At 40.8% G+C, this 17096-nt stretch overlaps 1 protein-coding gene across 3 annotated transcripts in view; it reads left to right on the forward strand.

Annotated features, from left to right (window-relative positions):
- Nucleotides 1-17096, forward strand: part of lrba (LPS responsive beige-like anchor protein) — a 190035-nt gene that overhangs the window by 118343 nt on the left and 54596 nt on the right. For all 3 annotated transcript variants that reach the window (XM_041035968.1, XM_041035969.1, XM_041035970.1), the window contains exons 40-44: nucleotides 7418-7535; nucleotides 7724-7826; nucleotides 9769-9884; nucleotides 10042-10154; nucleotides 15826-15966. In XM_041035968.1, the coding sequence (XP_040891902.1) occupies nucleotides 7418-7535; nucleotides 7724-7826; nucleotides 9769-9884; nucleotides 10042-10154; nucleotides 15826-15966 (591 nt within the window). The remainder of the gene's footprint in view (nucleotides 1-7417; nucleotides 7536-7723; nucleotides 7827-9768; nucleotides 9885-10041; nucleotides 10155-15825; nucleotides 15967-17096) is intronic.

Here is a 17096-nt window from a genome sequence, read left to right on the forward strand (position 1 = left end):
AATAGAAGAATGAAGGAGAGCGAGGAGAATGTGGTAGGAGCCGGTCAGCAGTCTTAACCTGTCTGATGTTTGCCATGGCAGCTTATAGGGAGTGGAGAGCCAATAGCATTGAGTTTTAAACAGCTACCATGCCTTAGTGGTAGCTTTGGGCTGTCTCTTTGATTTTCTGAATATAGGTGAAAAGCATATACAGTGGGGTCCAAATGTCTGAGACCACATTGAAGATCTCCAAAATGTCCTCACAAAAATGGAAATAATGAGAAAGTTTGAGGATTCAGAGCCATTTAAAAACACAAAACATCATGTCATGTAACGTGAAGAAGAACTGTTAAGATTCTGCACTGTTTCCAGGCCAGCAATCAAATCAAACCAAATTTGGGGCATTGACCAGCTTAAGTCCTTAGTATAAAATGATTTTCGTGAGTTGTGTTCCTTCCACTGAAGCATGTCTTCAGATGACACTCAGGTAGATTTCACCAAGGAGACAAACAGGAGAGAGAATGATACCGCAGTGGATCGAACTGTGGTGGCAATATTCAAGTCTGGGGGTGTTTTGCCTACTCTATTTGGACACCTGCACCAAACTGACTACACCCTGACCAATGAGAAGCACCACGCCTTCCTTCAGAGACATGCTGTACCCTCTGGTTTGCATATTTTTTGGAGAAGGATTCATACTGCAGCAGGATAATGACTCCAAACACACCTCAAAGCTTTTCAAGAACTACCTGGAAGACCAAAGCAGACCAAGGACTCCTGACTGTCCTCCAGTCAAGTCAGGATAGAAGTATCTTGACTTGTTGTCTCAGACTTTGGACACCACTGAACACTATTTTTCACCTTTTCCTGACGTACAGGTGTTTAATGATGAGCTTGACAAATCAAGGAATGCATTTTTCAGTCCAGTCTCAACAGGTACCTCATAATACCGTTAAGGTTTTGTATGGGGCTGCTGCTGTTTTATATGTTCTATATCCTAATGTAAACAGAACTTGGTTTTCTGGCTGATTTTAGTTGCTGTGGTGTTGTTGTCCAGTTAATTAACTCACTGTGACTCTGTACAGTGAGAAAAATCAAGCAAGACTCAAATTTGAAAAAAAATTAGAAGGTAGAACTTTTATGATGAAGGTTTTAAACATGCATTGTGAAAATGCAAGGACAGCAGAGAGGATCTTCTCAATTTGTGGATGTCTGCTGCATTTCACACCCCTCTTCCCCTCACTTATGTAGCTTTATCCCTCCTTTGTTCCTCATCACCTTTGAGCCACCACCTCTGCCCTTTGTGGCCCCAGCCTAAGCTGTGATGGGGTAAAGAAGGAAGCACTGATCTTGAATATTAAAAAAAAACAAACAATTCAAGCTGTTTAGTGTCTTGGCATCCCTGAATGCAAGCTCTGTGTTATTTGCCCAAAATAGGTAACACTTTGGAGTTGAAAAGGCTTTAAAAAATTGTCAGATTGAATTATTTTTTTTGAGGTTATGACTTGTGATATTTTCAATTTTGAATTCCATGTTCATGTAGTAGTGTTTTGTGTGACCACTTTGATATCGTCTTTGGCCTGTCTAAGGCTTTCGTCCTGATAACTTATGCCCTAAGGCTGAATGCCTAATGAGTTAGTGCACTGAAGACTTCACTTCTCTATCAATTAACCCCAGGACCACTGCAGCCTTTCCCTAAATCCACACAAGACCTTTTTTTTTGTTCCCACTTCAAAAAGGCTAAGCAGCCAAGGAAAGGAAAAGAGAAAAGGCTAACCAGTTAGCAAACACTGAAAAGGGCCAGAAAGGGGTTTAATCCTTATTAGGCTAAATTCAGACTAAGTGGCCCCAAAGATCCTTTCAAAGGGGACTTTCTTCAGGGAGTGCAAACTCTTACTGGGTGACGTTTGGGACTGAATGCTTTGAGCCTTTAGGCTTCATAACCTTACACTCGCTGCAAGCTGGGCTTGTTTATTTTGCTTTAATTCTCTCACACTCCAGTGCAGCTTCTTAGTTGTTATTATTATTTTTTTTACCTTGTAGTTTGTTTTACTTCCCTCGAGGCAAATAGGGCTTTATCTGTGACCAGAGATTACATCTTGAACTAGTTACATGATAGTAGAACAATTGTTCCTATCAATCATTGGTAGATACAAATGGTCTTGACCACTGATATTGAAGCATGTTCAGTGTTCTATTAGCTTTGCCTGTTTTTCATATATAGAAACTCTGTGTGTAATAGATAACAGACTTTGGCTGCTTAGGTATTTGTATATGTTAAATTTTAAAGTGCAGTCTTAAAGGGATAGTTCAATATTTTGGGAAATATACTATGGAAACCACTGCAATGCTTTACATTGTCTTTCTTTAATACATACAAATATCAAAGTGTGAAAATTACAGTTTGTGGTTATACTGCAGGGTCAGGCAGTTAGGACTATTCCTTGGTCAGGCAGTTACTTCTTGGAGTCTTGTCATCCCAGTGATTTTGGCAGCCAACCAGCGGACACTCCAGGAATAGATATGAGTGTTATCAATCTTCTCATCTAACTCTGGGCAAGAAAGTGAAGAAATGTGTTTCTCAAAATGTTGAACTAATTTTTTAAGGAGCTCCTTTGGGCCTCATAACTTGCCTGTTTTATTCGTCTACAGTCAGGTATGTCACTTTTGTATTATATATTTTTATATTCTCACTGCTCGCCCAGCAGCACTACTCCCACAGTTCAGTTCCATGTCAGGCACATGGCCAGTTGCATAAAACATACTTCTGCAGAGCCACAGCGGCTTGTGGATAACTGCTGGAGTGTGAAAGTAGAGTCATGTGGCTGCACTATCTTAAGGTCATATGATTCCATGTTCTTTTGATTAGGGAGCATTGTTTTCCTCTTGAATGGCTTACCTATTTTACTCGCAGCCTAGTCTCCCGATACCCACCCACCACCAATGCTCTCTTGATTGAAGCACGTGCCTCTTTCAAAGTATTACTGCACTGAAAATATGCCAGTTTTTTTTTTCTTCTTTCCAGTACTTACTGTACCCTCAGTTCTTCCTACTCCCACTCTCTTTTTTTTCTGTCTATCACTCAATCTCAAAAGCAAAATCTGTCTTAATTGGCTCCAGAGGGCTTGGGGAGGCTTTGTGTCAGCGATGATGAGGGTCCTGATTGGTCCAGAGGCACAGGCAGCCAACAGACCCTTGTTAGTGTGCCGGGGCCCTTTGCTTGCTCGTTAGTCCGATGAACTCATTTACTGATGGGGGGTGACAAGACCTCGTTTACCAGTGTGGAACAGAGGTGGAAAAGGCGAGGGGGGGAGGAGGTGAACAAAAATATGGATAAGGAACAGAGAGAGTAAAGAGCAGGATTATAAGAGATATAAACTATATTTTTGTGGATGCACCAGATGAGAGTGTCAGAAAGCTCTTAAATGTCAGCTTGTGTTTGCCTGTGCTTTCTTTCTCATTTGCTGCTGCAGTAAAAGTGCAGTTGGCGTCTCGGTCCATTGAAACTCTGTTTATTGTAGATGGCTTGATTCTGTGGCCAGTCAAGTGAGAAAAAGCCACCAGCAGCACGGCACTGATGTAACAATATGCAGTGATTTACTTTGTATATGTGACTTTTGAATAAGAAAAAGGGAAGTCTCATTTTATTAATAAAAGTCTTAGGAGTCTGCAACCTCTGTCGTTTGCATGTGGAAGTCATTTTGTGACATGTAAGAGAGGAGTGGGGTGTCGAGGAGTGGGTGGTGGATGGCTTTTCAAAACAAAACGAAAAGCAATAAGCAACTCTACGTGCAGATAAGTCCACAGGCTTTTTTTTCTTTATTTTATTCTTCAAGTTCTTCCAATGCTGCTTGTCCCTCGTCTCTGTTTTGATGTTGATGGATCACCTCTCTTCCTCCCGCTCATTAATTTCATCACCTTATCTCCCACACCACTTCATTTGACCAAAAGGTAATAATAAATCCCTCATCCATTATCCTTTAACTGAGGCAGCCATGCGGAAATACTTAATAACAGGCAACAAATTGAACTTCAATCATCTCATTTTCCTTCAAGGATGCTCAGCACATTACACTGAACGAGCAAATGTGCATATACCACTTATCTCACATGGTTTATGTACAGATTTAAACATTTCGTTTTACAAAAAATGTTATTAGTGCTTAAATGAGCCTTTTTTTTTTCATATTTTATGACAAGTACTGATGTACTGTTTTTGGTAACTGGCAGTGGCTTCTGTCCTCTTCAACTCAAGGGTCTTATCAGCCCAAAAACACACACACACACACACACACTCAGCCTTACCAGACAGCAAAGATAGTTGAAAGCCTCATCTATCTTGAACCTCGCTGCTGATAGTTGGACTGTTGTTCCCCTAACTCTTTCAATTAAATTTCATCTGTGTCACTATGTTCCTCCACTTGACTTTCCCTGTGTTTCTAAAGATGTATTGGTCGCAAAAGGAAACTGGTTTTGCAAAGGAAAGCATGATGGAAAGGGTTCACTGGCAAAAGGACTGTCTGCAAGATCCAGTGGTGACAGTTTTTGTGTGTTTGTGTGTCTGTGTGGTTACACACCGTAGCCACAGTCACCCGTCCCCTCTTCATGTGTCCCTCTTCATTCCGCAGTCTTTTGGGCATCTGACAAAGACAAACGACAGTGCTTCAGAAATGAGCAGCAGCCCGGCGCACAAACAGGTTGAAAGAGGAGGAGGGAGAGATGCAGAGGGAGAGACAGAGAAAAAGCATCGCAATCAAGAATAGTTCCTTTGTTTTCTGTTTGGCTGTGTCCTGTCGCGTGACGCTTTGAAATTGATCTCGGGATACACTAGACCTGAATCCATGGATATTGTTCCACTTGAAATGAAATATCAATAAAACTGTGCTTTATACTCAACCAGTCATGTTGAGGTATACGTTCCTGATCCACTTGATGTTCCCATATATTCCCTTATCATTTTATTATTTTTAACCTGAACAGTCTTTGTTATTCAGCCTGGTTTGGGTGTTTTTATAAATTCCTCTTATGCTTCTGTAGCTTTACCATCTCTTTGAGCCTGACTGATCCAGTTCCACCGTTACTATTTATCACAAAGGAAGCTGGTGCAGCCATAACTCCAGCCTGGACAATAACCTTCACACCATTGTAATTTGTCCAGACGTGGTCAGAACAGCTAGAGCATTACAGCACGGATAGTTTGTCACACTCCTTGTCACCCACTCAGCTATTTCATCTGCAAGGGAAAGGGCGCTGCCGATAGGGACAATGATCTTGGGAACATAGAGTGCTATTTACAGCGTTGCGGGAGATTCATTGGTCCAAGGGAAAATATGATATCTTCCTGCCTCCGTTACTGTCATATCTATCTGTGGAATCAGGGACTGCAACTTCATCAGTTCAGCCCTGGACATCTTCTTGACATCCCTCACGAGGTCTATGAGTGTACTCCTGGGGATGAAATGAGTCAACCACTCCCTTTTGGAGGTGAAAGGTTACTTGCCAAGCATTCACTCATCATACACCTGAAGACAGGACTTCCATTTTAGGTCAGCTAGTAGGAGAGGAGCTTTTTCTTTTCATTTTTTTTTTTTCAAAAATGTAAGATAAAATTGTATTAAAATTTCTGAATTTTCTGAATCCATCCAATTCTTCTGTAATTTTTGTAAATTAAGAAATGGCCATCCCTTATTTTGATTGGACTGCTATATATTTATAAAAAAAACTTTAAGAAACTAGCCATTTCACTAACTCTCTAATCTCAGCTTTTTAAATAATGAATTCTTCCTTTATTTTTAGGAAATACACTTATTTGCTTTCTTGATTAGAGATAGAAAATAAGATACCTCTCTCATGTCTGTTTGCCAAGTATCACATTACTGCCAGCTGCCATTTAATTTAGCTTAGCATAAAGACTGGAAATGGGGTAACCACTAGCCTGGCTCCAACACTAACCAAATCTGCCTACCACTACATCTAAAGCTTATATATTAACAAGTTGTAGTTTGTTTGTTTAAGCTGTGTACAAATGGGAGTTTAAAAACAATGGATTTTGTTACCCGACAGAGGAAGGTTAGTGGTTTCGCTTTTTCCAATCTTGGTGCAAAGCGAAGCCAACCTGCTGCTGGTGGTAGAAAAGCCCTTTTTTTTTTTTTTACTTCTGAAACTGACATTTTTATATAAGGATTTCATTAAACTTCTTGCAAATTGGTTTGTCTTTTAAAATACATTTTTCATTGATGATTTTAAAAAAAGTATAATTTACTCCTGTGGGTGCTGTGATGGCGACAGTCTGATGGTGACTGGTATAGTCATCCCGATCTCCTGTTAAGGAAGATAGGAGTCTGGTGGAGACAGCCCCAACCAGCTTCTCCAAGCCACTAATCCACATTTAATTGAACTCCAGAGACTTTGAAGTGAGTCTGTGATGCAGGCAGGTTTTATTCCTTAGGGAGACAGCGAGGGAGAGGCTGTCCCAAGCTAAAGGCCTCAGCTGGTCCCCTCTGCTGTCCCCTGCCTTTAATGAGCTCCTTTAACTTAACACTAGGCTTAGGTTACTAGCTCACATTTGAATATTTCTGATTAATAGCACAAACTCTGAACCATGCTGTGACAGCCTAAAGTGTCCCCTTTACCTTTCTACCATAACCCTGTACGCCCCCTGTCAGCAGACGCCTTTGAAACTAAAAGCAGAGGGGGAAACAAATGCCTAGTTAACAAAGCAGTGCTAAGTAGGTTAGTAGCAAATCTAAATGCTGGATTAGTAGGAGTACGAATCACAGGGGCAGAGCCAAGCATCTGGGTCTGTCAGGGGCTGTGACAGCCATCAGAACAAGTCACTCTGACAGCCACCGCAATCTCCAGAGGGACAGATTAAGCTCAGTTCATCGAAGCATTTTTAAATCTGGAGCAAGCTAACATAATATTGTTTGACCCCTGTGACAGCTACCTTTATGGAAATTAAAAAACAGTCTAATCAGATGTTTGGCATAAAACAGGCTTATCCTTGTCACATCTCTGAACATTAAAGCATTTTGTTTTTGTGGCTTATATTTACTGTAATTTTCTGAAATTCATCTTCACCTGTGTGCTGTAATATGGATTATCTTTTAGTGAACTAAACATTTCCTTCACACCCTCCAGCTGAATAGCTCCCATTCTCTTGCTGAAGGAATCGCTTTTTCATTGAGGCTGATCAATATAAGACATTAATCGTGCTGTTCAGGCCGTCATGCCATCACTGTGTGAAAAATGAACTAACCCAGCCTTCGGTCTTCTCTTCTTTTTCTCTGCCTTTTCTTTGATCTCTTCTGTCCTTTTCTGGTCTCCTTCTTTCTGAATTTATTTTCCTTATTTCTTCTTCTCATTATTCCATTTGAATCTACCCACCCCCCACCCCCCCCACCCCCTTTGGTCTCGCCTTCCCTGTCCTGCCTTCCAGATTCTCGCCTATACAGACGGTCTTCATGGAAAATGGCTATTCACAGAGATCCGTGCCATCTTTTCCAGACGCTATCTACTGCAAAATACTGCTCTGGAAATTTTCATGGCCAACAGAAGTAAGAGAGCACCCATAATTACTTATGTGCAACTGTTTCACCTTGTTATTGTAACCCTGATGGATATACATACATATTTTTTGGTTTTTATATATCGAAAAATACAGGAGACATTCTCATCAAGAGTTCAATGGCAATGTGAGGAATTTATGTCATATAACTTGGTGTTCCTCTTTGCCTCTCTACAGCTGCAGTCATGTTCAACTTCCCAGATGCTGCCACCGTAAAGAAGGTGGTCCACAGTCTTCCTCGTGTTGGGGTGGGCACGAACTTCGGCCTTCCGCAGACCAGGTTAGACTGACGGACATACACAATCACTCTTTCTTTGTGGCATTCAAAATTCTAACCGTTGTTTCTTAACACTGCATTTTTAAGATTGTATTCAACTTATACGGCACAAAATCTGAACAGATCGGGAAACTGAAGTTATGGAAAAACAAAGGGAACAGAGGGAGTGAAATTGGATTTGAGAACGTATACATGGTCTTTGCATCTCAAAACTCTGACCCGAATTTTCTCCCGCCTTTTCTTTGCGTCACATGCACACATGGTCACTGATTTGTCCATCCCTCCAACTCTCTCCTCACCTCCCAAACATAATTGGCTTCACACAAACATAGTCCAGTTCATTTATTTATTTCCATCAGTGTGAAGCAAATAGTTGCTCGTAAGCCTGCAGGGCACTCCCCCCTCCCCAGCCCTGCCCCCCTCACATTATGTCTGCTCTGTGTCCAGGCAGCGCAAAGGCCCAACGCAAACTAACTGCTGGCATATGTCTTGTGAAAATCTAGAGAAGGAAAAGCAGTGCCCAGGTCTTGAGGTGCTTTTTATGGCATATTTTAATTATGTGATACATTATGTTGTGATAAAGGTGCCGTATTTTTCCAGTGGTTTGGGAAAAATATGGATGAAGAGAATATAAGAGTGTAATGTAAGAGTTGCACAAAATTTGCATGGAAGTGCAAATCATAAGTATGGTGACTTCAGGTTTTTATAAGTTAAATTGAAAGAGTTTAAATGCCAGACTAAAGTACAGAAAACAAATTCAAAGACACAATAAAGTATAAATCGTGATTTGGTTTCTTCCCTGTTATTGTGAAATTTTTGTCATCATTAATCTGAGTTACAGCAGTTACTGTGTGCTGGGATTTGTGAATATTTTGGGGAGGTAGAGTGTTTGTGACAGGAAGATTCAGGGTCAAGGGGAAATGTTTCTTCAATATTAAGAAACACAAAACGCTACATGGGGCAACATAACAGAGGGGGCTATGCAATCAGTCTAAAAAAATGCATCCAGTAATGACTCAGTGTGGGCAAGATTGTGTGTGTATATAACACACACACAGATTGGGGTGAGAGAGAGAGAGTGTGTGTGTGTGTGCGTGTGCGTGTGTGTGTTTGTTGGGCTCATTAATCAAACTAGTTTGCAGGCCAGGGACACCTTGCCTCTTTGACCTGAGGACAGCTGTACAGGCCAGTTCAGTGCACACACACTAGCTTCTACAGCCAGGAGAGCACAAATTTATTTCACATCCAGAGTCCTACAACAACAATTACACAATCACATTTCATTCTACTTAATATTGTTACTCATAATTGGGCATAATCCAGCTGCTTTTAAAACATTCTGACAATAACAAACATTTTCAGTCTTTTCCCATCTCTAAACCTTTACATTTAAGTGTCATTTAATCTACTGGAAATAAAGAGAAGCTATAGAAACCTGTATAGGATGTACTTGCATGAACATTATTGCTTGGTGGCAATAAAGAATATAAAAAAATAGTACGTCTTGTTGTACACTCATATTTGGAAAGTCGTATTTTCACCTTTGAGAGTACTAATGACTATAATCTCACACCCTGACAGTGATTAATTCCATCATTTTCTTTTGTTTTAATTGGATTGGGGGTCATTTGTTTTTGTCCTACAGCATACATCATGCTCTGGGGCCTTGTATGTGTGTGTGCACATACACACGAATATGTATATTTGACCCAATTTATTGCATATTTGTCTTCTTAATTAGCAAGAGTGTAACTACAATAGATTTTTCATTTAATGACATTTGTATTGCTAAAGTCTAATAAAGCCTGAGGCTTTTTTAAGCTCTGCTTGAGTCATGTTGTTACTGACTTTGTCTCTGCACGGCTTGACACAAATAATCCAAAGTGCACCAGGGCAAGAACACTTAAATTACTATAGTTATTTAAATATCTCTGTTTCTCTGTAGGCGAATCTCTCTTGCCACACCAAAGCAGCTGTTCAAAGCATCCAACATGACGCAGCGCTGGCAACGTCGGGAGATCTCCAACTTTGAGTACCTCATGTTTCTCAACACCATCTCTGGTGAGGACACTCACCACCTGTGTGGTGTTTTTGCAGATTGTCACTGTGGACAGACACAGACCTGTCAAGACACAGTACACGAGTGCACAAATACCAAAGTTGCAGACATTGTGAGTCTTTGATACCATGATGTGTGTATTTTCTTTCCCTCCACCAGGTCGGACCTTTAACGACCTGAACCAGTACCCGGTCTTCCCATGGGTTATCACCAATTATGACTCAGAAGAATTTGACCTCACTCTGCCCAGCAACTTCAGAGATCTGTCTAAGGTATGACACACAAGGCACACCCTCTCCTGTGTGTGTGTGTGTCCGTTTAGATGCTGTGTAATTGCCATTGATCATAGTTTAGTGAACCAGCTCCTTAATCACTCGTGGCTGATTGCTATCTTTGCACAGGTGTAATGATCTGAAATCTGATTCTGATTCTGATGATGTCCTTCTCCATTCAATAACTCATGTATTTCAGTAGAAGACTAAACATTACAGCTAAGTTTAAGTCAGAATTACTTAGATGTTTTAGGTATTTTCTGCTATTTGTTTGTACATTATTGGCATCACTCCTAATCTCTGGATCAATTCTAAATCCAGTGGTTTGCACAGTTTTCATCCACCTGCAAATATAATAAATTGGGGTAATAATGTGATAAATTTTGCAAGTCATATACATTATGGATAATCTGCATGAATAGTTGTTGGCTTTTGTTGGCTGCTACAGTCCCGTCCTGCTGCAGTTAAAGCAGATTTAAGCCCCTCACGCTCTCCCTCTGTAACTCCCATTTTCCGGCCTAGCTATCATTTTCTGTCCATAATAGAAAATTCCTAATTGAATTCTTTCAAGTCTGACCTTCCGTATCACCCCAGGAAGTGAAGTAATACTCCCTGGTAGCTCAAGGCATCAAATGATTGGGCTTAAAACAATGAAACCTGCCCTAAGATGCTCCCTGGCACATAAATACACACACTCACACTGCTGAAATTGCTTAAAAGAATCTCCCCCATATTGTAAGTAGACATGCAATTATTTACTTGCATGAACTCCCTCCCTTACACATGCAGAAAAAAGGCTAAAAAACACACTCCAAAGCTTGCCAGCTCCCCTTGTCGGACTGAAGATCAGTGGTGGGAGTACAGAGGATTAGTTTTAGAGTGAGATGATTGAGCGACTGTCTACCTGCTGGAACCGAAATGACTGAATAAATCAGCCAAAGAAACAAAAAGGCATGTGTTAATGGACAGGGGATACGCTGGAGGAAATGCATTTCAGAGTTACACTTAAGGGCATTTGTTCAGGTCCTGGGGTCGTCCATGCTCATGCAGGGTGAGCGAGAGGTGGAGGTATTCATCTAGTAAGGCAAAAGGGTATAACTCTCAGTCAGGGTGTGTTTAGACCACGCAAAACGCGAAAGAGCTCTTTTGTTGTGGGTGTGTTGGTACTTGTTCCAGTGAGAAGATGAAATTAGTTTCCACTAGTTTTAAAAACACTGTGAAATAAAAATACAATTTCGATGTTTTAATTCTGTGTTCCTGTGTTAATCGTTAAGTTATCTCATTGCCAAAAAATGTATCCTGTAGCTCATCTCGCCCCCATATTCTGTTTCACTGGAAAATACTTCACATTAGAGAAGATAAAGATACTTTAACTGCCAATTCACTGTGATTTTAAGGTGTAATGGATGCCAAGAAACTGCACAGCACTTTAGAAACTGTCACATTATGCCATTCATGTTACAAAGTAACCCGCAAGAAATGTGTCTTTGCATGTATTTGATTGGTATTCCAGGATGATGTTGCATTGGTTTTCAGCAAAAGTTGAGCCAGTTTCAACTTTTTTGACAGACGACACTGCGTTTTATTGCCAGAACCCTCTGTGTTGGCACCATCGCTGTGCTCTAATTTAAATGAATGAGAAGTCTGTGGGGTTTTTTTGATGCACTGTTGGATTTTCTGGTTCCATTTATGCTTTCAAAAGTCAGAGCTGTCAAGACAGTTTGCATTTTGTCAGCAAAGAGAATTTGTGTGTCACCAAACTTTGTGCGAAAGCACAATGCAAATATCGTTTGTCTTTGCAAACTAATCCCCTGACACTCCAGGCCTAGAAATTCTGCTATGATCAAACCCTTAAATAATCATGAAAATCCAATAAACCACATTAACCCTTAGAAACAGAGAAGGTAGACAAATGTTATCTGTGCAATCTAATCCAATGCAATACTATAACCCTGCACAAATACCATGGCACACATGAACCATCCACTCACAGGTCTGTTCTTTCACACTGCTGTCATACAGATTCAAACAACCCAACAGTCAACACTTTGTCCCTTAGGTTCTCCCCAGTCCTGCTTTCACCTTTGATCTCCCCGTCTGTGTCTCTTTCCTCTGGTTTTATTCCTCCCAGTGTAGCTTTCCCCGACTGTATGAGGCTGCATAATTTCTCTGTTTATCTGGCTTCATGTTGCCCAGTAGGCTGAAGTGTGGCAGTTGTACTTGCCCCAACAACACGCGCACAGACTCACACAAACACGCAGCCCTCCCTCAGTTTCTTAGCTCATTTCTGCCTCCTGCTCTACTCCTTTGCACTGCCTTGGAGTTTGGACAGCTCAGCCCCTGTGCTCGGTCAAGCCTTGCAGCCCCAGGGACCAACTGAATGAAGGGGAGATGGGTGAAAGGACGAGAAACAGAAAGACAATCAGGGAGCAAAAGAAAGAGGAGGAGAGTGTGTAAGAGAACAACATCATTTGCCGCCCTTGTTCTCTTCTCTCCTTAGAGAGCAGCATAGCAGCAGAGAGAGGAGGAAGGGAGGGAGTGGGCCAATCTTTATTATATCTGTTTTATTCATGTTGTTGACGCGTGTGTGAAATCAGTGTATGACCGCTGGACCGTGGCAGACTGCCGTGTCTGGAAAAGGGCAAGCAGCACTGTGCGGCCCCCCAAATCAACCCCCACCCCCCAATTCTGCACTCGCAATCATTTGTATTCTGTTTCTTTTCTTTGCATCCTAATGTTTTCTGACCTTCACATTTAGTTCGGAGCTTTGTGTGTGTGTCTGCATCTTTCACCACCTTGCTTGGTTTATTTTTTCCTCCTTATTGTTTCAGTTTTCTCTCTCGCTGTCTCTCACTCTGACTTTCTCCCCCTCCACATATCTCTTATCCCCCTCTTATGTCACATTGGTGGTTGTCTCTTATAGAAACAGGTCATCTGAGAAGCCTCCAGTGACATTGAGAAGCCAAATTGCCATGAACGTGTGTGTGTGTCACACACTGTCATCATCCCCAGCACAACAGAGGCCACACAGAATTTATGTTCCCTGCTGCCAGAGCCATTCTGACCCCAGGGACTTTCTTATCATAAACTCTAACCTCAACCTGACATCAAACGCCGACCCCCGAGATAACATTGTAGTCACGATAAGCACACACTAGAACTGACTGCAAGTGTTGTAACTCTGCTGTTTTTATTCCTCCACCTTTTCGGACACCCCAGTTCTGCGTCACAAATTACCCCTCAAAAATGCACTTGTCCTATTTATAGAGAGCGTTAGAATGAATATAATTGGGCCATTGGGTCATTCAGTTCAACATAAGGCCAAATCATCTTCATTCTTGTTGTTGTACTGCTTTTAATGAAGCACAGCAAACAATTAAAAGAACTGTTAACCTTCTAACCACAGAGAAGGTGTTCTGCATTTACATGGCAACAGAAATAGTGAGGATTTATTGAGCGTTCCCTGTACCTTTGTGCTATAACCAACTACTCACAGCCAGATCAGCTAATGGTGTATTGATTTCACCATACGCGCCCCATATGTTTATCCCCCAGGCCCTCCACACTGTTTTCACTGTTTAAATAGGACATTATACATAAACACTCCTTTCAAAAGGCTCTTTTGATTTATGACTCAAAGACCCAGTGATGCTCAAATTGTTGGTGAGCTATTATACTTCATCACTAGTGACCCATTATTGTTTTAAAAGCAAAGTAGCACTGGCTGGGTAATGTTCTTATAATAGTTCCTAGGAAGATTTTTTTTTTGTTCCTTAAGGCAGTGTTTTTCTCTGTGTGTACATACCCACATAAAAACACTATTTTTTAACATTTGTGTTCTCAAACTGAGGATAATTCAGAGGGAACCAAGTTAACCTTACATTACATTTACTACAGAGGACATTTCAGATAGGCTGACACACATGCAGCATTATGTGTGTGTTTGTGTAGTGTTACAGGAGTCATAATTCAATATAGATTTAACTGTAAATCGGATCATAAATGGTGTCCAAAATGTTTTGATTTTTTTTAAAAAGATACACTGCTTTTCCATGAACCGTGTTACATACACGTTAGTTTTAGTCTCAGTAATTATTTCTTGTTAAATGGCTCTGTAACACCATCTCCATCTGTGTTGTAAATGAAGAAGTGAGAAGAACTCCAAGATTAATTCTCTGATGTTTACCTCTTCAAAGTGGCAGCACAATTTCTTTCTTTCTGTAGCTTACTCTGTAGTCTAATTAAAACTATGAGATTGGTTCATTTATCTGAGAGCTCATCAATGCACTATTCTTTGCCACGACATATTAGGCCAATCTCTGGTTGGGCAGCAGCAGGCGTTCCATCAACACGCTGCCAGGCGCTCTCCTCTGATGTACGGTGCCGTCACCGCTGCTCTGTTGTAGCTACTGTAAGCTGAGAGCGCTAGCCTCATAGTAATTTACAGCAGTAAACAATGTCGGGCTCGCGCAAACCAACAGCTCCCACATGCGCTCACACACAATTCTCTCTCTCTCTCTGTCACTGTGGCACTTTCAGTCTTTTTTTTTATTTTATATTCCTCCTCTCCCTTTTCTTTTTTTAATGAGCCGACTGTTATTAGGGCTATAAATCAGCCCAATGGGTGTGATGTATAATTCACTGTGTGTACTCACCCACCCCCAGTGGCCCTGAGGAAGCCCACAGTGTATCACTGTCAGCACAGAGCTGCACAGTGCGGTGGCACAAGGCATTTTGCTTTGTAAATCCGCACACACGCTCAGGAACGCTATTTACAAAATAACATAAAATATGCAAACACTAAACAGTAAAAGCAACCAATTTTGCACAAACCTTTTATGCATCACTCCCACTACACACAAATACATGTACACAAGCATGCCCCATTACACCCACACAAAACAGTAGCAATATTGCAGATCAATATCAAAGCCAGGCCCTGGATGAGTCTTGTTGTGACAGGCACCCTGTGATATGAAAGATCCAATTGATCCACGTCCTACTAGGCCCTCATCCTCAAAAGGCCATCATTCCATTACCATTGATCTGCTGTGTGTGTGTGTGTGTGTGAGAGAGAGAGAGAGTGCGAGAGAGAGGGTGAGATAAAGGGGGGTTTGAGAGAATGAGGTACAACCACCAGAAGACTAATAAAAATTGAACCAGGCTGAAAGTGATTTCTATAAATGAGTATTTAAATAATAGCCGAGCAGCACAGCCTTATTGGTTTTTGGAGAGTGATGGAAAATTAATGCAACTTAACCATTTTTCTAGACTACAAATAGGGCTGGTGACCAGTGTATTAGTTACAGATTAATAAAAGTAGAAATTAAAGGAATCCACAGCCTTGCTATTGATATTCCTAGTGGGCACTCTTTCATTGGAGCACATTAGTTTTCTCTGACAGATTACAGCTGCAGGGGCTCTGTTTCACAGCCTCTAAAAAGCACTCTGTGGGAAAGGATTGATCTCTGTCTGAAGGAAAACATCATCTAATATTCATTTGAGATTGCACAAGGTTACTAGCTTCATTTGCCTTTTAACTGTTATGCTGCAAAGAGTGGTCTGTGAATGTATTCACAGTAAAATTCAGTACTTGCTTTCCCTTTGCTATCATACTCATGTGTTTGTCATTTCTTTTCCTTATCTCTTCTTTATTTTTCCATTTATATAGCCCATCGGTGCTCTGAATCCCAAGAGGGCAGCATTCTTTTCAGACCGATATGAGTCCTGGGAGGATGATCAGGTGCCAAAGTTCCACTATGGCACCCACTACTCCACCTCCAGCTTCACCCTGATGTGGCTACTACGTATTGTAAGTGCAGTATTTATGAATACATTTTAAAATTTAAAGATTTTAAAATTACCCAGACTCCATTTTCAGCTAAGAGATAATACACTGGATCTATAAAGGCCTCACCTCCTCAGAGTTTTAGAAGTTTAGTTATGCACAGCGATATTCAAATTCAAGTCGGTTGTCAAACAATTATTATGTATTTTTATATTTATAATCATTACTCGCTTTAGAGTTCCATATTGTCATTGATTCATTCTTAATATGACCTTTGATTTCTTGAAATTAATCAAATTGAGAGTACTAATGCTAAATATTGCATCATATGTATATCATTCCTCATTTGTTGTTGCATATAATTTATTACACTGTATATTTTCTTTCTGTATAATTCCATGACAAAAACAATGCAATTACATGTCTGCCAAAAAAAATATTCCCCCTGAGAAAATTCTCAACATTTTTTTTTTCTTAAGAATACAAGTATTAGATGTGATTTGATCTGTTTTTGAGGAGCAAATTCTGTGTACTCTGTGCTCTGGAGTGCTCTCTTTTGGTACCTTTGTTGAATGGATGCCATCAATCTTTCCATACTGCACTCGGGGGAAAGGGAGGTTACTAAGTTTCTCCAGCGTGCCGTTTTCTGCTGTTATTGTCCCAGTAGCTCACTGTCTCAGTGACTCCCAGAAGAGTTACCTCATTGATCCCTGCACATCATTAGAGGGCTTATTTTAAAGCCACTTAAAAAAAAGAAACCCTCACTTATAACTCTCGCTTAAAGATCAAACTTAACATGAGAGAGTAACTGTAAACTGTTACTCTCTGTAAACTGTGCAGTAGCAGTGATCCTGTTCTGTTGTTTTAAAAGCACAGTCAGATACAATGTGTTGAACCTCTTGCACATGTTTTGTTACAAATGAGCCTTACGTCATTTCAGGCTGAACTTAATTAGCTGTCTGTAATATTAGATAGCTCTGTAGCTCTGCCCCAGCATATTGTGTCCATGTCACTTGGGGGCTATTGCGTCATAGAGACAGCTATTGATCTGTTCTAACAAGATTATGCATGATTAGAAATGCATCAGTAGCACGAGTGTATTGGCTTTAGTAGCTCACTGGGATTATTGTTATTTCACTTGTTCATTTTTTGAA

The sequence above is a fragment of the Toxotes jaculatrix genome, chromosome 4 (genome assembly GCF_017976425.1).
Source record: "Toxotes jaculatrix isolate fToxJac2 chromosome 4, fToxJac2.pri, whole genome shotgun sequence".
NCBI classification, from domain to species: Eukaryota; Metazoa; Chordata; class Actinopteri; family Toxotidae; genus Toxotes; species Toxotes jaculatrix.